At 50.3% G+C, this 21,939-nt stretch overlaps 3 protein-coding genes and 1 non-coding gene across 4 annotated transcripts; 2 read left to right on the top strand and 2 right to left on the bottom strand.

The window, feature by feature from the left end:
* Positions 1-409: 409 nt before the first annotated feature.
* Positions 410-10,875, bottom strand: LOC139832420 (uncharacterized). The gene is made up of 3 exons (XM_071822177.1): positions 7,893-10,875; positions 1,245-1,583; positions 410-993 (listed from the first exon to the last, which is right to left on the bottom strand). Exons 1-3 carry the CDS (start codon positions 10,873-10,875, stop codon positions 410-412), a joined length of 3,906 nt encoding a protein of 1,301 aa, XP_071678278.1.
* Positions 10,876-11,022: 147 nt separating this feature from the next.
* On the bottom strand, positions 11,023-13,712 carry LOC139832419 (uncharacterized). Its single transcript, XM_071822176.1, has 2 exons — positions 12,177-13,712; positions 11,023-11,808 (listed from the first exon to the last, which is right to left on the bottom strand). Exons 1-2 carry the CDS (start codon positions 13,710-13,712, stop codon positions 11,023-11,025), a joined length of 2,322 nt encoding a protein of 773 aa, XP_071678277.1.
* A 945-nt stretch (positions 13,713-14,657) lies between these two features.
* Positions 14,658-15,306, top strand: LOC127307585 (histone H3.2). The gene has a single exon (XM_051338317.2). The coding sequence runs from the start codon at positions 14,749-14,751 to the stop codon at positions 15,157-15,159; it is 411 nt and encodes a 136-aa protein (XP_051194277.1). The 5' UTR covers positions 14,658-14,748; the 3' UTR covers positions 15,160-15,306.
* Positions 15,307-21,530: 6,224 nt separating this feature from the next.
* TRNAM-CAU (transfer RNA methionine (anticodon CAU)) lies at positions 21,531-21,619 on the top strand. Its single transcript is given in 2 exon segments — positions 21,531-21,568; positions 21,584-21,619. It is a non-coding gene; the product is annotated as a tRNA-Met (tRNA).
* The last annotated feature ends 320 nt before the right edge of the window (positions 21,620-21,939 follow it).

Below are 21,939 nucleotides of genomic sequence, written 5' to 3'. Positions count from 1 at the left end.
CAGACCGCAACCCGGCTGTCCTGGGCGGGAGTAAGGCCTAGGGAGCCGGTACGCGAAAAACGACTAAGGGAAAGAGTAAAAGCGAGTTGACTTGCAACTTTTCATAAAAGTGCCGGATTGCCGAATTCAGCTCGTTCGACTGAAATACTGTCGGCCTCACCCAGCGGCCCGCTCTTGATCCGGCGACGGATCGCAAGTCGGACGTACGACCGGCAAGGGCACAGCCAAAGAGTGGGGCGGATGGGAAAAAGCGAACGAGTCGAAAGAAAGCAACTCGGTACACAGATGATTAACAAACACATTAAAGCGTGCCTTAATAAAAGGATAATAACATTGTCTTACATATGCACCCGGCATCCCGGGGATTTAACGAATTGTCTTGGCAAAAGCATAAGGAAACAGGTAAAAGCTAAGCGCCGGTGCATCGCGAGCCGGCCGCCGGGTCATCCTCGGGCACGTCGTCCGCCTCCTCGTCCTCAGCCGCCTCCTCCTCGTCGTCAGACGGCGGATTCGGGTCCGCAATGAAGATGGACTTGTCGACGAAGTCGGCAATGGCGCAGGCACGGGCAAGCCGAGCAGTCTTGTTCTCCACCGGGAGCTTGTCCTCCACGTCGGCGCGCCGGAACTCCAACTGGTCGAGGCTAACCTCGTTATACCAGGAGAGCACAAAAGATAGCGCCATATCGGCTCCGGCGCGCGTGGCCGACTCCTTCCAGTCCAAGAAGCGGTCGGGAGCCCTGTCCAGCCAAGCGATGAGATTGGAGAGATCTTCTGGCAGCGTCTCCGTCGGCCACAGCAGTCGGATCAGCTCCTCCGCCGCCTTCCGCAGCTCCCAGCCAAGCTTGGTGACCGGCTCCACGCGGGCGGCGATGGACGCCAGATAGTCGTCCATGGTGAAGCAGTCGGAGCTCTGCTCCCCAGTGGCCTGCCGGCGATCCTCCCGCGCCCTGCCAACAGCCGCTAACGCCTCCTCCTGCGCCTCAGGGAAGGCCGCTGCAAAGAAGAAAAGCATGTCAGAAGCCATCAAAGCCGAAATAAGCCGGCAAGATCCGACTGCCCCCAGCCTGAAGATGGAGATTCCAAAGCTCTAAAGAAAGCCTGGCGACAGCCGGCAAGAACCAACTGCCCCCAGCCCGAAGACGGAGATATCGAAAAAATCAAGTTTCTGCCGCCGGTTGCCAACCTAAGCCGGCAGCCGACGGCCGAAAGCCGGCAAAGGGGAAGGCATAAGACAAAAGACTCACCCGCCAAGCCGCGGTCGAGCGCGCTAAGTTCCCCCAACCACCGCTTGGCGGTGGCCGACAGCTCGTTGGACTTGGTGGTCACCTCTTGCTGGAGCGAAAGCCGTTGCCGTTCCACCTCCTCCAACCGCTTGCTCAGACCCTCCAGCTTTTCCTCCTGTTCCTTCTTGAGGGCGGCAAGTTCCTTGAGATGGTTAGCCTCAAGAAGGCGCAGCCGTTTCAGCTCCCCGTCAGCCACCTTCAGCTTGGCGGCAGCAGCCCGGTTCGCCTCCTCACTTGTGGCGCATTGAGCGCGGGCAACTCGGAGGTCCGACTCAAGCTGCGGGACCCGGGCGGCCTCAGCTGCAAGCCGGCAAAAACAAGCCGTCAGTAAAACAGAAGCGTAAAAAGAGTAAAGGCAAAGAAGAGAAAGCCTCACCCTTGACAGCCTCCAGCTCGCGAGCCAAGCCGGCTCGCTCGATCTTGGCCTTGTGGTAGCTAGTCACCACCTTGTTGTACAAGACGGTGCGTCGCTCCGTAACCGCCTGAAAGAAACAATCAGATATCCAGACGAAACCCGGACCGGCTCCAAGCAGCCGGACCATGCCTCGGAGGGCTACCAGGATAATAACAAAATTGCAAAAACAAGAAGACACCTACCTTGTCAGCATCCTCCAGCGTTGCTAGCTGGGCAAGGGCCTCGGCGGCCTTGTTCTTAAGGCCGGCCCGGTAGCCGGAGAAGACCATCTTCATGGGCGCCGTACCAGGCTGCCCCTCCCGGTTGAACACCTCGCAAGAATCCGCCGTATGCCACGTAGCCTCCATGGTGCCAGCCGAGCCAAGGCTGGAGTCGAGGCGCACGGCACATGCAGCAGCCGGGCCCCCTTGGCCACGTGAAGGCCCTCGGTTGGGCCCGGCGGGCCCTCGTCCTCACCAGAGCCCGGAGTCGGCGTCCTTTGAGCGCGCCGGCTCCCCTCGCCGGCTCCTTCCCGGTCGGCTCCCTCCTCGTCGGCTCCGGCCGGAGGCGGCGCGGTCGGCGATCGGCCCGGTGGGAGCCGTCGCATCCGGCGCTGAGGCGCTCCTTTCGGAGAACTCTCCGCACCACGACGTTGGGCGCGGGCCCGCCGACTCCGGCCGAAGGCGGCGCAGCCCCACCAGCTCCAGCTCGCCGCAGATGGCATGCCCCTGCCAGCTCCGGCTGCCCGCTCCACAAACGGGGCGCGGCGCGGAAACATGTCGTCTAAGGTCGGCCGGCGCACCGACTGACCCTGGTCTCCGCCGCCAGGCGCCGCAGAAGGCGCGGCAGAAGAAGACGCCCCCGCAGAAGGTGGCGTGGCCGCAGGCGGCACGTTAGCAGCCGGCGGCGTGCGCGCGCGTGCTGAAGGTTGCGGGGTTGGCTCCCTCCTTTGCCGCTGAAGCGGCGACGTGACGAGAGGAGCCTGCCGAGAGCCGCCTCCCTGGGTAAACTTAATCGCGGCCCTAGTCGAACAAGCAAGAAAAGATAAATACAGAGAGGAAGGAAAGAAAAGGAATCAAACAACAGAGGAAAAAGAACTCACCCGGCTTTCTCCGGGACCTTCTTGGCGCCGGCCGCGCTGTTTCTTGGCCCTCGCCTCCGGCGGCCGTGGACCCGACGCCGGCCCGCTTCCTCCCCTTCGGCGCAGAAGTCGCCGTGCTCGTAGGCGGCGCCGCGCGCAGAGGCACCGCCGGGATGGGCCCCGTGCCGGATTGGGCCGGCTCCGCCTGCAGCTGCTCCTGCTCCTGCTCCTGCCCATGCTCAGGCGAAGGCGGCGGGTTATGCTCCCCCTGGCCGCCCTGATCCTGCGCCACCGGCAGATCGTCGTCGCCAGCTTGGTCGCCGGCTAAGTCAGCCGGGTCAACGTGATCCGGCGTCCAGACCTTCGTCGCCAAGTCACCATCCTCGATGCCTTGGCGGGTGAAAAGCTGAAAACAAGACAAGATAAATATCGAGTCGGCCATGCTGCCGCAAGTCGGAAGACGGAAAAACATCAAACTTACCAGTTCAGGCGGCTGCTCCCGATCGTAAGGTGCCAGCCCCCAGTCCCAGTTGTCCGGCATGTTGGCCTTGGTGATGTTGTTCACCCGGTGAGCCACCTGAGACTTGGAGAGCTCCAACTTCGACGTCCGTGTCGGGTCGAGCCGGCCGGACATGTGGCCGATCTTGTGGACGCGCCACTGGAGCGGTATGACCCGGCGCGAGATGTAGGTGCAGAGGAGGTCCTCGGCACTCAGCCGGCCCCCCGTGACACACTCGCCCAGGAAGTCCCACAGGAGGTTCACCTCCGCGTCCGGGTCCGAGGACTTGGGGTTGTAGCCCCAGTTGGTCCGGCTGACTGGTGGAGCCGGGTTGAATTCCGGCAGGTTGAGCCGGTCGAAGGCCGGGCTCTCGTTCCGCACATAAAAGAAAGACATCTGCCAATTCTTTACAGAATCGACAGTCGGAATCCGCGGGAAGGACGTACCCGTACGGGGATAGATGGAGGCGGCGCCGCAGGTCCTCAGGCGGCCTTCGGTCGTCTGCGCCTTGATGTAGAAGAGCCGGCTCCAAAACTCCACGTCCGGCCACAAGCCGGCGTAGCCTTCCATGAAGGCCACGTAGCAGCTGAGGAGGATCATGGCATTGGCCGGCAGGTGGTGCGGCTGCAGGCCGAAGTGATCGAGGAACCGGCGGAAGAAGTTGGAAGCCGGCAGACCCAACCCGCGGTCGAGATGCGCGCCGAAGACCACGCGTTCGCCGGGCTCCGGCCGAGGCTCCTCCTCCGCGCCCGGCGCCCTGGTAATCACCCCCGCCGGGATGCGGCGGAGGCGCACGAGCCGGGCAATGTCGTCGTCCTGCATATAGGAACCCTTCCAGGAGCCGCTCGGCTGAGCCATCGAGGACGAAGAAGAAGAGGAGGTCCAAGAGAGGCGGAAGGGCGAAGAAGAGCCGCTCCTCGCCGGAGGAGATCGCGGTGGAGAAGTGCGCGCCGTCGATGCGCGTGGCCCCGTGGCGCCGGATTGGCGGGTTTGCGGCGGTAGCTCGGCGGAGGATCGTCGGGGCGACCGCTCGCTGAGGTTCGCCAGAAGAACGGAAGAGGAATGGCGTCGGAGCGGCAAAGAGCTCGAGTGAAGAGAAGGAGCGAGGCAGGAGCGCGAGGAGGAAGAAAGGGGCAAGTGCCGCCTCGATACCGCCCCCGCGGCATTTATAGCCGACCGCGGCGGGCGGTTGGCCTCCAAGTGGCCGACGTGGGCCACGTCCCCGGATTTACTGCGCCGTAATTCCTCCCACGACCGCTACCGTTACCAGAAACGGCCACACCACGTCGCCCACTACCGCACCGGATCCGGAGGGACATTGATGTGACCAGACGAACCGGCGGCAGAGCCCTGGCGTCAGGCCGGTCAAGTCGGGCGCAGGACCCGAGGCGGCGGAGACTCCGGCGCGCAGCGAGCCGGAGCCGGACAAGAAGTTCCACTCGAGCCAAAATTCATCAGCAAGGCGGAGGCGCCATCAGATCTTGCGAGAAAGCAAAAACTGTACAAGTATAAAAAGCGGCCGGCTAGAAGCAGCCGGCAGGAACGAGCCGGATGAGGGCGCAGCCGGCTGAATGGAAATTCTCAGTCGGCCCCTCCAAGTGCCGTCTAATATATTCGAGAAGCCAGGAAAACCTGCCTAGGTCCTTCTAAACGCAGGACCTTGCCGCCTTCGGGGCTAATGTCGGGGGGAAGACCCCGGATAGGGCAATGGACGCGGAGCAGCCGGCTGGCCACTGGCCGGCTCGCGGCAAAGGCCGGCTGAGGAGCAGCCGGCTGGCGCCGTGGCCGGCTGGTCTGGAAGCCGGCTGGCTCTAGGTCCTAGTCGGCCTGGCTACGGCCACCAATGCTGTAGTTGGGCCGGCTTCTACAAGCCATATCCGACTGGGGTTTGTACCTCAGACCGACTCGAGGCTGGCGAGTCTTGCACTGGAAGGAACCGGGTAGGTGATCCGGGTTCCCAAAGTCCACGCTGACTCCATCTTCCGTAAAGCGCGGGGCACTGTGGAGCAACAGTGCCACGCGCCGGACAGGCCGTCAGGGCTTACGACGATCCGTACTGCCTACAGTGGCTGACGGTGATAGGGACACCTCCTCCATACCGCTGACCGTGGCAGCCGGATGGGACAGGCCACGATGCCTCAACCACTCCTGACGTCACAGCCTCGGGAAGGAGCGGAAGCCGAAGCCGAAGCCGGCCCAGCCGGCCAGTAAACTATAGGGTCTTATATGTAAAGTGCCGGTGCCTATATAAGCTGCACTACCCCCTCTCGTGCAGGGGATCGATCATTCATTGCTTTCACCCACCTACAGAGCTGCCCTGTGAGAGAGACCATCGTCTCCCTTAGCCTCTCAGGAGCAGCCGAACACAGCTCTAGGAGCACCATTGTATTGTGTGATCATCATATACACTCATAGCAGGAGTAGAGGTTTTACCTCCATCGGAGGGCCTCGAACCTGGGTACGTCGCCGTGTCGCTCGTGCCCATACCCGCATCCGGATACCGCCGTGAGATCCCTCAGGAACCACTTCGATTAGCCACCCTATGGCATATGCCGTGACGATACCACGACAATTGGCTAATTGTATGTGGAATGATGAGGAAGGAAATAATAAAATCCATTTAGCTAATTGGCAGTCTGTATGTATGAAAAAAGAGTTTGGTGGCATGGGTATTCCCAACCTGCAAGACTTAAATTTGTGCCTTCTAGGGTCTTGGATTAAAAGATACATACAAGGGGAAGGAACTTTATGGAGGAAGATTATTGATAGTAAGTATAATACTAGGGATCCAAACATCCTCTGCTGCCATGATGCTCACCCTTCTACCTTCTGGAAAGGGGTAATGGGAGCTGCAGAGGCTGTTAGGTTTGGCTATAAGTGGAAAATAGGGAATGGTAGGAGTGTGAGGTTTTGGGAGGACATTTGGTTTGGTAATTCTAACCTAGCTACTCAATTTTGGGACATTTACTTTGTGTGTAATCAGCAAACTAAAACTGTTAGGGATATTTGGGATGGTACAAATTTGAGATGTGATTTTAGGAGAACCTTCTCGGATGACATGATGTCTCAATGGCAAGAAGTGTTAGCTATTGCTGAGACTATAGTTTTTAGTGAAGATGAGGATCAGTTGATCTGGTCCTATGAAACAAATGGGGTTTATTCTTCAAAGTCTATGTATGTTATAGTTAATTTTAGAGGTGTGACCCCAATTTACTTACCTGCTGTTTGGGATTTAAAAATTCCTCCAAGAATCCAGATTTTCCTGTGGCTGTTGTCACAAAATAAAATCATGACTAGGGATAATCTGAGGAGGAGAGGTATTCCAAAACCTATGGAATGCTCTTTCTGTAAAGAGTTTGAAAGTGTTCATCATCTCTTTTTTGATTGTCTGGTGGCAAAACAGATATGGAGTCTAGTGGAGGAGGTGTTTAGATATAGGGTGGATAAATACTTAGACATAGCTAGTAGGTGGCTGTGTAATAAGAAATTTCTGCAGTTTAATTTCATTTCTTCTGCTGTTCTTTGGGGGATTTGGAATTCTAGGAATAGTTTAGTGTTTAATAGACTTACTTGGTTGAACTTAAAGCAGGTGTGGAGTGTGATCTTGGCATACCTAAGGAATTGGAAAGTTCCTTTCAAGGATCAGGTGTGGAAGGAGGTGGATTTGTTCATGGAGTTGCTGGTGAGAAGAATCAAAGCTCCGTTGAGGCTGGCACAAACCTGAAGTGTTCCTCTTTCGACTGGATCACTTCCTGGGCTCCTGCTTCCAAGCTGTCACATGGCGGGAGAGCTTCGCTCGATTTCCTGAAGGAACATCCGGAAGAGGAAGCCTCGGTGCATGTGGTGCTGTGAGCAAAACGCCAGGAAAAGAGCAGGAGGGTGCTGCCTTTTGGGTTGCAGTAGTTGATGTTTTCCTTGCTAGTTTAGTTGTTTACTGTTTGTAAGAAGCTGGTTGGTAGCTTTTGTGGGTGCGCTTTTGTTTGCGCTGAGCTGGTTCTTGGTCGGTTCGGTCGCTCCTGGAGGAGTTGATGTCGTTTGTTTCTGAACTAGTTTGCTGTTTAGGCTACAAAGTGTTAGCAGGGGGTTCTGGGTGCGTTTTATTTCTGTAAAACTGATGACATTGGTTTCTTTTCGGCATGAAATGGAACCGGGGGGAATGTCTCCCTGAGAATCTAAAACACCGTCTCCATCTTGCACGTGCCTGGCGGAGGTCGTGCGCCGGGACTGGACGGGTAGTCGCCGGCGGAGGTTGGGGCGCCGGCCTGGGCGCCGTGGGATCCACACCACCGCCGCCTGGAATTGGACGAAACTAATGATGGGGATTACGATGACCGCCCGAGAAGAAGACCAGTATGTGGGGTTACACCCTGGCTACGTGCACAGTTGGCCGGACACGCACGTGGCTCCTCCGAGGTTGAGCTTTCAAAGCGGGATCGTTCCAACGCGCCCACGCCTTACTGCTTATTCAGGGGCGGGCGAAAACTCCTATGGAACCATTCGCAGGCCAATTCAGTCTTTTGCGAGCGCATAGTCTCTGAGCCCGATGCTACACCGATTGGACAGAAGTCACTCTGGAAAATGGGCTTATCTTTTTTTTTGCGAATGGGAAATATATTAATCACTCAACTTGGAAACAGTCGGTGTGGCATTGAGCCAGCACAAGCTCAGGGCCTGATCCAGGCCAGACCTGAGATCTAGAACTAGTACGGCCTAAATTTGCCAACAAATGGCTTACAAGGTTCTGCTCACGACCAATAGTGGCGATTGACCCACTATGCAAAGCAGCCATCAGGTGCTTGATCTCTTGGACTAAGCCTGCGAATGGCGAACGATCAAGTTCACCTGAGCGGATCATCTTCACAGCCTCGCAACAGTCCATTTCTACCAAGCAAGGAAGATTGGACCAGTCCAGAGCCAAAGCCAGACCTTGTCGGCATGCCTCTAGTTCAGCTTCAAGCGGACACATGCAGGAAGGCAGGTAGCTACTGGCTGAAACGATAACAGCCCCTCCGTCATTTCTTAGAATTACTCCGCAACCTCCTGTTCCAGATTTTGAACAAAACGAACCATCGACGTTCAGTTTCACATGTCCCTCCGGGGGTTTCCTCCATGGTCTCTGCGGTACGACGATCTTGGCCTTCTTCGTTGCCATGTTATCAACATTACCATCGCAGAAAACTTGTGTCTTTCCTTTCGCTGGGTCAGCTTCAGGAAAATGCTTGATCGACATGATTGATTGTAAGTAGCTGCACAAGAACCCCTTAGACACCTCAATAGGCGGCGCAGGTTTAAGGTGAACCACTTCATTCCGGCAGTACCAGATGCGCCATAGGGTCATTAGAATCATCACCCGCACCGTCTCTGCCCGCCCATCCAGTAAGTGCAGGAGCCACTCACTGTCCGAGGAAGTGAGAACAGTGAGCGATGGTAGTGGCCAGACCTCCTTCATTGCTTGCCATAGGTTCCTTGCCATAGGGCATCTGCAAAATGTGTGAAATGTGCTCTCGCATTCCATCCCACAAATAACACATGTATCAGTTATCTCCATATTCCTCTTTTTCTTATTCTCCCAGGTAGCTAAAGAATTTGTAGCTAGTTTCCATCCAAAGATGCGTACCTTAGGGGGGGCAGGGCACCCCCAAAGTGCCTTCCAAATGGCCCTTCGGCCATTCGGTGCCCTGCTCGTGGCGCCTTGAGAAGGCCGGCTCAGCTCATCCATGCCGAGCCAATACGCACTCTTGACGGAGAACACACCCGATGGTGATGGCGCCCAAGCCAGCACGTCCACAGATCGCCGCGGGCTGAGCTTGATTTGTTCGATGACCTCAACATCAGCCTGCACAAAATGTTTACGTACCAGCTGCATATTCCAGGACCCATGTTCAGAGATGAAAGCCGAGACGCGACGTAGACGGCAATCACCTGGTTCTGATATGGGCCTGTAAGAATGTGGTCTGGGAAGCCACGGATCTCTCCACACACGAATCTGCTCTCCGTTACCCACACGCCAGACCAGGCCCTTCTTTAGCAGCTCCAAACCATGTTGGACACCTTGCCATGTCGGAGAGGCATTGGCCGAGAAGACAGTATCCTGCAAGACACCATTAGGGTAGTATTTGGCTTTCAAAACTCTTGCACACAGGCTATTTGGGTTAGTTAACAAGCGCCACGCCTGACGCGCTAGGAGAGCTTGATTGAAAACTCTCACATTCCTGAAGCCGAGACCTCCATGATCCTTAGACATGGTAATTTTATCCCAAGAGATCCAGTGAGTCTTCCGTTTAGCCTGGCTCGAGCCCCACCAGTAGTTCCTTACCATGCGCATGAGATCATCACAGACTGCCATTGGCAATTTAAAAACACTCATGATATATGTTGGAATCGCCTGGGCAATGGATTTGATCAGAGCTTCTTTACCTGCCTGAGAAGGGATGCCATCACCCCATACTAACATCCTTTTCAGCAATCTCGCCTGCAGGTTTTGAAAACGTCCTTTGTGCATTCTGCCTTGAGGTGTAGGTAAGCCTAGGTATTTGTCCTCGAAATCTTCAGGTTGTACTTGTAGGATTTGTCTAACTGATGTACATGTCACCGGGGGACATCTTGGTCCAAACAGAATGGAGCACTTGGCTCGATTAATCAGCTGGCCTGTGGCAGATGCATAAGTATCGATAATCTCGCTCACATGTTGAGCCTGATGGGGGTCTGCTTTGAAGAATAGCAATGTGTCATCCGCAAAAAGAAGGTGTGAAACACCAGGAGCTCTTCGACACACCTTGATTGGCTCCACCATACCTGAGTTCATGCCCTGTTTCAGAAGAGCTGCCAGACCATCAGCAACAAAGAGGAATAAAAAGGGGGAGAGAGGGTCGCCTTGCCGTAGTCCACGCGACGGTGCAAACGATTCCAGAAGGGTTCCATTAAGTTTGACTGAATATCTCACCGAGGTCACACACCGCATTATCCAATGTACCCATTGGTGAGCAAAACCCAACTTTAGCATCATTCGCTCCAAGAAAACCCAATCTACCCGATCATACGCCTTTGAGAGGTCTAGCTTGTACGCACAAAAACTCTTCTCTGGATCTTTCTCCTGTTGAATATGATGAATGCACTCAAAAGCAAGCATGGCATTGTCCGTGATTAACCGTCCCGGAACAAACGCACTCTGAGCCTCTGAGATAATGTCATCCAGTAATGGTCGCAATCTGTTTACAAGACACTTAGAAACCACTTTATAAATCACGTTACACAAGCTGATGGGCCTAAAATGAGTTAGATTTTCAGGATCATCCATTTTGGGAATTAGAACAATGGTCGTGTCATTAACTCCTGCTGGCATGACCCCGGTCTGAAAGAAATTTTTCACACCTGCAATAATCTCCTCCTTTAGAGCGCCCCAGTTCCGCTGAAAGAACCGAGCCGGGAAGCCATCAGGGCCTGGCGCCTTCAGGGGACCAATCTGAAAGAGTGCATCTGAAATTTCTTTGTCCGAGAATTCTGAGCAAAGTTTCTCATTCATGTCTGGTGTGATTTTCTCCTCAAACAAACCTAAGATAGGATCAGCTACCAGACCCGGATCAGCAGTAAACAGGTTCTTAAAGTAAGCTGTGGCCATACGTCCCATACTTCCCTGCTCTGTTTGCCAATTACCATCATCATCTTGCAACCTTTTAATTTTATTTTTCCGCGCTCGCCAAACTGCCTTACTATGAAAAAACTTTGTGTTACGATCGCCTTCCCGAAGCCAAGCAATTCTAGATCGCTACATCCACATCATCTCCTCTCGATAAAGTAGTTCATTCATCTTATCTGTGACTTCTCTGATTTCCATTCTATCTGCATTCATATTCATAAGTTCAGCAAGTTTATTTCTAGCCTTTTCTAGCTCTCGGTTAACTGCACCGAATTTGGTTTTACTCCATTGTTGCAACCGTCCCATGACACTCCCCAGACCAATCTGAATGTCACCCAATGTGTGTTTCGCTCCGGCCTCTTCCCAAGCAGTCGCCACCCTCTCTGGTAGGCTGGGATCACGTTCCCACATAACCTCGTAATATCGCCTAGCTGGTCTTGGCTTTATCTCTGGTTCCGGCACACACTCTAGGACGACCGCGCAATGATCTGAGCAAGGTGTTACCTTATGTATCACTTTTGCTTCAGCGAAGATATTACGCCACAAATTGCAAGCCACAGCACGATCTAGCCTCACCTGGACATTTGCTCTCCCACTTCGCTTATTGTCATACGTGAATGCTTGGCCTGAGAATCCTAAATCAACGAGTTCACATAATTCCAAGGCTTCCCTGAAGTTCCTCATCTGACTTTCTGACCGTGGAGTTGCAGAGAAGTGTTCAAATCCCCACATAGCTTCGTTAAAGTCGCCAAGAACACACCAAGGGTGGTCTGATCGGGGTTTAAGCGCACGGAGCTTGTCCCACATTAGGTGTTTGTTTTCTACTTTTGGTTCTCCATACACACACGTTAGGCGCCAGGGAGGATCAGACTGAGACAGTTGGATGTGCAGGTCAATATATCTATCAGTAACTTCCTGAATATCAACAACAAGATGCTCATGCCAAAACAGAGCCAGGCCCCCACTTCTTCCTTCACTATCCATCCCAACAAAACCCTTAAGCCCAAGTCTACCTCGCAAACTTTTCATCTTCTCCGCTTTCTGCCTTGTCTCACAGAGGAAAACAATCTTGGCATCTACCGACCTGGAAAGGCCGATGATGTCGCGAACTGTCGGTTTGTTCCCCGCACCCCGACAGTTCAAACTGAAGCAATTCATTGTCCCTGACGGGTCGCTCCATGCGAACCCGTCAGTTGACCAGCGGCCCCGTGGCTGGTTGCCTCCAAAAACTCAACACCCTCCATTGCCTCAGCCTCCGTATTTGTCCTTTCGGCTTGCCTTACCCTTCCTCTTTTCTGAGCATTCCCGGCATCCCCATTATCGTGTAGAACCATGGCACGACTGTTAGCTGCAGACTCTGCTTCCTCCTCTGTCTCACTGGCCATCCTCTTTCCTAATACCGACGAAACCTCCGGCATTCCTGAGTCAGCGCTGCTTTCCGATGGAACCCAAGAGCTGAGTCCACGTAATGCCGGTATCATATCTGCACTGCCCGGTGGGAATGGCCCCTGTTGCATAGCTAGAGGGTGGACTACAAACACCTGCGGAACCTCAGGTTGCTTGTTGTGTTCTAGCGATGGCAGTATATCTTTCTGGGATTGTTGAAACAACTCTCTCTGTTGGTAAAGCCGTTCACGGATTGACGTCAGTGATTCTGCTGGGTACTGCACCCGTAGTGCATGCAATAAGATAGCAAGATCACACTCAGCTCCGGGTTCACCTTCCCTCTCAGTTCGCTCAAAGCCATCCTGCGCATCCACTGGTTGTGGCACCAGGACCTCCTCATGCTTGTAAGCAGGCTTTTTCACACGTACCTTTGGAATACCCAGGGTTTCAGAATTATCTCCACTTGATGAAAAGTCAAGTCCTCGCTTTGCCAAAGGCGGAACTGCAGGCGGGGCAACTGCTGGCCTGTACTCATACTTACGCATAGGTGAGCACCTCAAATTTTCATCATATCCAAGTGATGGTATTCCTAACCTCTTCTTCTCACAGACAGTGTCATTGTGTCCCACAAAACCACACCAGAAACAAAAATAAGGCACACGCTCATACCTCAGGATGTATGTCGAGTGCGTTTCCGGCCTGTCTCTAACCCCCGTTGTGATCCTTGTCTGAAGCCTTTTATTTATTGGAATCTCAATGCGCACACGGAGAAAATCCCTGTACTTTGATTTATCTGCATCCACTGCGACTACCTTCCCCAGCTTACTGCCCCACTTCCTCCCATTGGCTTCATTCTGCTTATCCCATGGCACATCGTACATATGCACCCATATCGGCAGTGTAGTGAGATCGGTTGCTGACGGTCTTTCTGTTCCCTTCAGTGGTTGAACCAACAAGGCGTTCCCCAGGTGAATCCATGGCCCTCCCTTCACAACATGGTTGTAGTCTCCCTCTGAATTGAGAGTGATGATAAACCACTTTGGTTTGATCGGCGCAAACGTCGCACCTATGCGTAACATCCAGACCTTTGTAAAGTGCACTTTCAGAGTTTCAGCTGATGGTGACGTCTGGCCCAAATACCTCGCCATCAGTCTCCATGGCGCCGGCGAAGGTGCCGGAACTTCATCAGGTTCCTCCTCCACAAAGGCGTCATCCTCCATGTCAACTTCTCCTACCAGCAGATCCTCCTCATCTGCGCCTAGTCCTTCCCGGGCCGGCGCATGCCAGTTGCTCGAACTCACTTCTTCCACAACGTATCCATCTGAGATCGTCTTGTTCCCCTCCAGCAACAACGTACGACCACTGCGCAGCTTCGGGCGGGTAGGATCCTCACCGGATCCCCCTTGATCGCCCCCACTGTGAGCAGACGCCATCGCTAAAGCCGAGGGTTGCGATCCTGGATCAAAAAGAGGGTTCGTGAAAAAAGTAGATCGTATCTTGGGGTCTCTTGGCGGCGCACGCCTTATAAGACCTCCGCTCCTGTTGTGATCCATCCGGACTCCACTTTTACTCCGATCAGAAACGTATTCATCACGGACATCAGATTGCAAACTCTCTGAATCCCTTCCTAAACCCATCATCTTACTCAAACCCTGGATGCTCCCGGCCATGGGGGAGGCGGCAACGCAGTCGCCTGCGTTATCACCCGACCTAACCCTAGGACACGTAGCTAAACATGAAGCCATCTGCCACGGGAAAGTAGAGTTTGACACATGACGAAAGAGATTTGGAAAATGGGCTTATCTTGGGCAAAAAAAAACGAAAATAAAGAAGAGCTTCTTGTTTCCAAGCGGAACTCGAATGGGCTGCTAGCAGATTTGTTGGGATGGCAAGTTAACACCGTGGGTAGGCTTGCCTTTCACTCGCTCTGGCACATTTTGGCGGACCCAACTCACCCATCTCTTCATATAAACCGCTAGATGGAGATCGGACGAAGCTAAGATGTGGGCACCGCGTAAGACAGCACAGTGCCCCGGCACGAAATAGAAATCGGGCAGGCGTAAACTATTTTTCTGCAAGCTCGAACCCAACTACCAAGAGAAGATCCTGGACTGCCGTAATGGCATGGTTACACGCAGCTGCAAGCAGCCACTCAGAACGCAGAAACCCCGCGCCACGGATCACTCTCGACGATCCGCGTGACTCACTTGAAACCGAATCCTCACCGTCCACACCTCTCGAATCGAACGCCCCAAACTCCCTTTCTTCCCCTCCCAAAAGCAAAGCGCCGAAAATACAATTTTTTCGCAGAACGCGCGCCCACCGGGCCGCTCCTCCTCTCCTTAAAATCCCCCACACCCTTCCCTTCTTCCTCATCCTCATTCCAATCCCCAAATCCCACCAACAGCTCAGCTTCCTCGCCCCGCTCCAGCACTCAGCAAACCCTAGCCTCCCCTTCCTCCCATCCCGATGGCCCGCACGAAGCAGACGGCGAGGAAGTCCACCGGCGGCAAGGCGCCGCGCAAGCAGCTGGCCACCAAGGCGGCGCGCAAGTCCGCCCCGGCCACCGGCGGCGTGAAGAAGCCCCACCGCTTCCGCCCCGGCACCGTCGCCCTCCGCGAGATCCGCAAGTACCAGAAGAGCACGGAGCTGCTCATCCGCAAGCTCCCCTTCCAGCGCCTCGTCCGCGAGATCGCGCAGGACTTCAAGACCGACCTCCGCTTCCAGAGCTCCGCCGTCTCCGCGCTCCAGGAGGCCGCCGAGGCCTACCTCGTCGGCCTCTTCGAGGACACCAACCTCTGCGCCATCCACGCCAAGCGCGTCACCATCATGCCCAAGGACATCCAGCTCGCACGCCGCATCAGGGGCGAGAGGGCCTAGGCCGCTTTGTAGCGTCTCGTCTTGAGGTGTAGATCTGTGTTAGTTGCGTCGTGTTAGCCTGTTGTTCGATGTGGTAGTATCTGATGGTACCATCTTGTTATCATCATCATCATCTATGAGAAGTTAGCAAAATGTTGTTAAGAACAATTGTCTGCCGTTTCTCTTATTCAGCAAATGGTTCTTGTTAGATCTCTGCTGAAGAACGTTTCGAAATTGCTTGGATATCTGTACAGTGATGTTCTGGCTTTGTCATTTATTCTGATCTATATTTGCTCCCCCGGAATCTGAGCATTTTCTTGTATAATATGGTTACCTTCAGTCTGTTCCCTGCTGTGCTCTTAGACCATGTGTTCCTGTTGTTGCATCGTGTTAGCCTGTTGTTGGACGCGGCAGTATCTGATGGTACCGTCTTGTTATCATAATCTATGAGAGTTAGCCAAATGTTGCTCAGAACAATTGTCTGCTGTTTCTCTTATTCAGCAAATGGTGTTGTTAACCTCTCACATTAGATCCCTGCTGACGAACATTTCAAAATTGCATGGATGACAGCCTATTGATGTCATGGCTGTCATTTTTCCTACTGAAATTTGGTTCACTTCAGTCTGTTCCCTGCCCACTTGTTGTATACTCCTGAATCCTATAAATGATTTGTTCTTATCATCTTGACTTAACCATTTCATGTTGTTGTATTTATCAAACCATTCAGTATGCCCTTTTTTTTTAAATTCAGACACACATTGTAAGTAAGCTAAGGGGAAACAAAAAACGTTTTGGCAACTCTTGGAGGGAGCAAAACATGTTTTGAACATTCCTTAGGTTTCAGCCTGATGTTTTCGCTCTGTCTCTTATATGAATTATATTTCGTGTCATGGAATCCAAACTATTTTCGTTTATATGGTTCGGTTCAATCTGTTCCATGCTCACAATCTGCATATTCCTGAAGCTGCTATGGGCTTCAAATTAGACTACGGTCTTCAGGTTGCTGTATTTATCAGATCATTCTTGTTTCTTATTTCTCATTTGTCACCTAATCATTTAGATATTTATCTTTTTTTACTGGGTAGTACTTAATCAATTTATAATGAAGTGTTTGTTGATAATTCCAACTTGTCAAACTTAAATTCCTACATTTCCTGTCAGCTCTGAGTTTTCCTAATGGATTGCTAAATAATTACTGGTTTGCTTTGCTCTTATTTGGCTATCCACGGTAACAAATCATCTTGTAACCTCACTATTTTTTTTCAAATGTTTGTCTCATAGGCTCATAGCCGTATTGGATAAAATCTGTTTGTAATGATAAAATGCTGAGGACTACATATCATAGAAGATCTGTTCTACAGTTAATTTGCTGATAGGAGTTTGGGGAGATTTCCCGTGGCATTGCTCCTGGGCATACTGTTCTACAGCGAGTTTGTTGATGGGAGTTTGACAAATTTCCCATGGCATTGCTCCTGGGCATTGCTCAGATCCAGATGGACAAGCAACATCTTCAGGGGTGAACTCTAGTGTAAAACCTTACTGGCAGATGCTCCAGCTGCCAGACTACATACGAAAATTGAGGTTGAGGTAGCTTCTACTTGAATTTGATTATGTTTATTTGCAATTGTTTAGTTCAAAACCAACGGTGATTTTGTTTAAGAGCTAATTTCAACAAACCAGATTATCTACTCTCTTCTTTGCAGGGAAGATTTCAAAGATATTCATCTAGCAATGCAAATTTGGATTAGGTTGGGCAAAAAGAGGTATGTAGGACATGAGTTTTCTTCTATATACCATTGGTCCTATCAATGGATTGCCTGTAATGTAAGTTTAAAGTTAAAATATTTTTAGGTAATGGTAGTGATCATATTTTCAGGTGTGGTCAGACACAATGACCAACACATAGCCAGTGGAACAATCTAGTCTTAATTCTTGTTTCTGAACCAGGAGTGTTTTTTTCCCCCTACTATGTGCTGTGAGGCAAAAGCCCCACAGCCTTTCTTTTACTAAAACACCCAAACCAACTATTTACAAGTTGTACAAGAGCTAAAGGTAAAGAGTAAGAAATACAAACCAGAGACTTAAACTAGCCTATCTATCCAAGCCAGGAGCGTGTCTCTATGTACAGGCTCCATTCTATGTGCATGAAGAGACACATCATAGATAAAGTTACAGCTCCAGGCCACAAACATAGGTTTGCGATGCTAAAAAATGAACCCATTCCTGATCTTCCAGATATTCCAACAAGAGGCATGACCATTTATGTGAAAAATGGCTGGCTGAACTGTCTTCTTGCATATACTGCAGTCTAGTGCGAATCCCCAACAACACTCCAATCAGTCTGAAGATAATTCCAAATTTGTACATTGAAATTGCAAAGAGAAGAAGAGATGATCATTATCTTCATGAACCCCCAGACATAGCACACAATGCCTGTCTTCAGTGACCTTCCAGTGCCTCCTATGCAGCATATCTCTTGCATTCACTCTGCCACTTAACATAAGCCAGGCAAACATTTTAATCTTCATGATACATCTGCTTTTCCATATCCATTTGTACACTGGACAGACCACCACAGATTCATGGAGTGAAGAATAGTATTTAGCTGTTGTATAGGGGCCCAGGAACACTTCCACTCATCATTCCTTTCATGCAAAATAGTTACATTCTCCAACCAGGAATTTAGAAGCAATAGCTCATCATACCCTCTGCCTGACAGAGGGAGATGAAACTCCATAATTCTATCCTTAGACAGAATCTCTTACTGTAATCTTGTCATCTTTTGTGAAGGTGAAATGCCTGGCTAACCACTTTCTCAATGGAATGAACCAGGAGTGTTTGGTACTTCGATGCCCATGCCCGCTGCCATACAAACCTGAAGAAAAGGAAGATTTATGGCGAAGTTCTCGGGCTTCAGAGGATACCGTTAAAAGCCACCACTGTTGTAGCAGTTATGCCATCATATGCTACAGACTGATCTCCAGGAAATACAAGCTGCCAATGTGGAATCACAAATGAGTTATGTAGAGTAAAGAATAACATGTTGCTTTCAAAGTGTGGAGCTGTGTGTAGGAGCGTAATATCACATAGCGATTTTGTGTAAAGGAATACTAGCTAAACCTGGCATGGCTTTCTTTGAGAAACACAAGATTTTTTCTTCCTCCAAGAGTCTACTTTGTTGGAGTTCTTTGATTGAATCCAGTTGGCTGTGATTGGCCTAGTTGTACTTGCTTGACTCTGCCGAATTTCTCAACAGAGATCTGTTACCTCAAAGGTGGCAAGTGCCTATGGGACCAATGTTTAATTACGGTGCCTTGATATATACCCAAACTATTGGCTTCCACACTTCAGTTGGCTGCCTCTCCTGCTGTTACTTGCTGCATCTCCCCAGAGTACAGATCAGCGATGGGGATAACCGCCGTGGGTTCTAGGTAAGTGGCTCGACGGCACTAGGCTGAGCAACAACCTGCTGGGGGTGGATCCTGCTGTTGCGTTTGGCCTCATCTTCTACATCGTCTACTCTATCCTTGAGGACAATGGTGATTCCGCGGTACCACACTCCATATTCCTCTTCTTCTGCCTTGATCCGTGAAATGTTTACATAATTACCATCAATCTATCATGTATGGATGAACGTTGAGTTAGTGATTACTTTTTCTGAATTACCGAAGTACAACTGAAATGGCACCAGTTAGCTACGTCTGTGTTAAACTGTTGCAGTTGTTATGGCTTGTGATGCCAGTATGAAGCAACTTCAGTGGTAATGAAGATTCGAAAGCATCACACCTAATTACCTTTTTCTATAGTTGTGTTAAATCTCCCATCCAGCTGTTCAGGGCGTTCTGTTTAACTGAATGGGAAGAAACAAATACCATCTTCACAGATTTGGAAAACCTTAACAGTCACATCAGAGGCACACACAATGAATTGGCGTACTTGTATGGATCGCTGCTGCTTCGAACAAGAAGCATTGTTTCGTTTCCATAGCACAACGGGGTTGTGGCGCAGTTGGCTAGCGCGTAGGTCTCATAGCTAAACGTGAGTGATCCTGAGGTCGAGAGTTCGAGCCTCTCTCACCCCAAACCCATATGTGATCACTGTAGTGATGAAACGCTCTGTGATAACTTGGGTCATCACATCTCCACCTGAAGCATCAGGTGAAGTGAGCATGTCTGAACTTGATCACTTTTTTTTTTGCTGAAGTGTTCGTTGATAATTTCAACTTGACAAACTTAATTTCCTGCATTTCCTGTCAGATCTGAGTTTTCCTAATGGATTGCTAAATAATTATTGCTTAGCTTTACTTCTCATTTGGCTGTTCTCACTAACAAATCATCTTGTAGCCTCAGTACCAAATTTTTTGCTGAAGTGTTCGTTGATAATTTCAACTTGACAAACTTAATTTCCTGTATTTCCTGTCAGATCTGAGTTTTCCTAATGGATTGCTAAATAATTATTGCTTAGCTTTACTTCTCATTTGGCTGTTCTCACTAACAAATCATCTTGTAGCCTCAGTACCAAATTTTTTGCTGAAGTGTTCGTTGATAATTTCAACTTGACAAACTTAATTTCCTGCATTTCCTGTCAGATCTGAGTTTTCCTAATGGATTGCTAAATAATTATTGCTTAGCTTTACTTCTCATTTGGCTGTTCTCACTAACAAATCATCTTGTAGCCTCAGTACCAAATTTCAAATGCTTGGCTCATAGACTCATAGCTGTATTGGACTAAATATTTTTTGTAATGACAGAATGCTGAGGACTGCATAGCATAGAAGATCTGTTCTACAGTGGGTTTGTTGATAGGAGTTTGAGGAGATTTCCCATGGCATTACTCCTGGGCATTGCTCAGATCCGGATGGACAAGTAACATGTGCAGTGGTGAACTCTAGTGTAAAACCTTAGTGTCAGATGCTTCAGCCGCCAGATACCAAAGTTGAATTCAGTTTAACTTCTACTTGAATTTGATTAAGTTCATTTACAATTATTTAGTTAAAAATCAACGGTGATAATGTTTAATTTCAACGAACCAGATTATCTACTCTCTTCGTTGAAGGGAAGATTTCAAAGATATTCATCCAGCAATGCAAATTTGGATTAGGTTTGGAAAAAGAGGTTTGTAGAACCTGAGTTTTCTTGTATACACGATTGGTCCTATCAATGGATTGCCCGAAAGTTTAGTACTACATAAGTTACCATATTTTTAGGTAATGGTAGTGATCATATTTTCAGGTGTGGTCAGACACAATGACCAACACATGGCCAGTGGAAACCTTAATTCTTATTTCTGAATGACGAGTGCTCGATCCGTATGCTACAGACTGATCTCCTTCGGTAGTCTGATATCAAGGAAATACAAGCTGCCAATGTGGAATCACAGATGAGGTATTTTGAGTAAAGAATAACTTGTGATGCTTTCAAGGCGTGGAGCTGTGAGTAACAGCGCAATATCACATAGCGATTTTGTGCCAAAATTAGTATGTACTGTAAAGGAATACTAGCTGAACTTCGCATGGCTTTCTTTGAGAAACACAAGATTGTTGCTTCCTCCAAGAGTCTAGTTTGTTGGAGTTCTTTGATTGAATCCAGTTGGCAGCGATTGGCCTGGTTGGACTTGCCTGACTCTGCCGAATTTCTCAACAGAATTCTGTTACGTCAAAGTGTGGCAACTGCCTCTGGGACCAATGTTTAATTACGGTGCCTGGATAACTATTTGCATCCACACTTCTTGGCTGGTTCTCCTGCTGTCACTTGCTGCATCTCCCCCAGAGTACAGATCAGCGATGTCGATGATTGTCGTGGCTTCTAGGTAAGTGGGTTCATAGTACGGCATGGGCTGTTGTGTTCGGCCTCATTTTCTACATCGTCTACTCTATCATCCTTGACGACAACTGACGATACCTGCGGCATCACGCGCAATAGTCTTCTTCTGCCTGCCTAGCTCAATATTCTTCTCCTGCCTGCCTATCTGCCTGATCCGTGAAATGTTTGCATAATTACCATCAATCTATCGCCCATGGACGAACTTTGAGTTAGTGATTACGGTTTCTGAATTACTGAAGTACAACTGAAATGGCATCAGTCAGCTATGTCAGTGTTAACCTGTTACAGTTGCTATGGTTTGTTAATGCGTTTGCCAGTATGAAGCAACTCCAGTGGCAATTAAGATCCAAAAGCAACACACTCAGTTATCTTATTCCTATAGTTGTGTTAAATCTCTCCTCCAGCTGTTCAGGGCTGTTGAACTGAATGGGAAGAAACAAATACCATCTTCATAGATTTGGAAAATTTTAGCAGTCAGAGCACAGGCACATTAAATGAACTCATCTGGTGTACTTGTATGGATCAATGCTGTTCTGGACAATAGGTGTAGCTTCGTTTTCTTACCACAACGGGGTGGTGGCGCAGTTGGCTAGCGCGTAGGTCTCATAGCTATAACGTGAGTGATCCTGAGGTCGAGAGTTCGAGCCTCTCTCACCCCAAAACCATAGTGGCCTCGTAGTGATGAAACGCTCTGTGACAACTTGGGTCGTCACATCTCCACCTGAATCATCAGGTGAAGTGAGCATGCCTGAACTTGGTCACCTTTTTTTTTCGCTCAATGAATTCTCTAAACTGCTTCACGGTTTCAGTTTTTTCTGCCCTTTGGTAGGGTAGGTCTTTGATTCTCTAATGCAAGGCTTGCTCGAAATAAACTTACTGTTTCAAAGAAGTTTCAGCTCGTTTAGTGGTCACCCGACATCTTCTCAGTTTCCACAGTGTGTTAGTACTTCACCCAATTTCTCACAATGCAATCCAATAT

Source organism: Lolium perenne, chromosome 6 (assembly GCF_019359855.2).
Source record: "Lolium perenne isolate Kyuss_39 chromosome 6, Kyuss_2.0, whole genome shotgun sequence".
NCBI classification, from domain to species: Eukaryota; Viridiplantae; Streptophyta; class Magnoliopsida; order Poales; family Poaceae; genus Lolium; species Lolium perenne.
The sequence above is the reverse complement of the archived record's forward strand: the minus strand, read 5'-3'. Positions and strand labels throughout refer to the sequence as shown.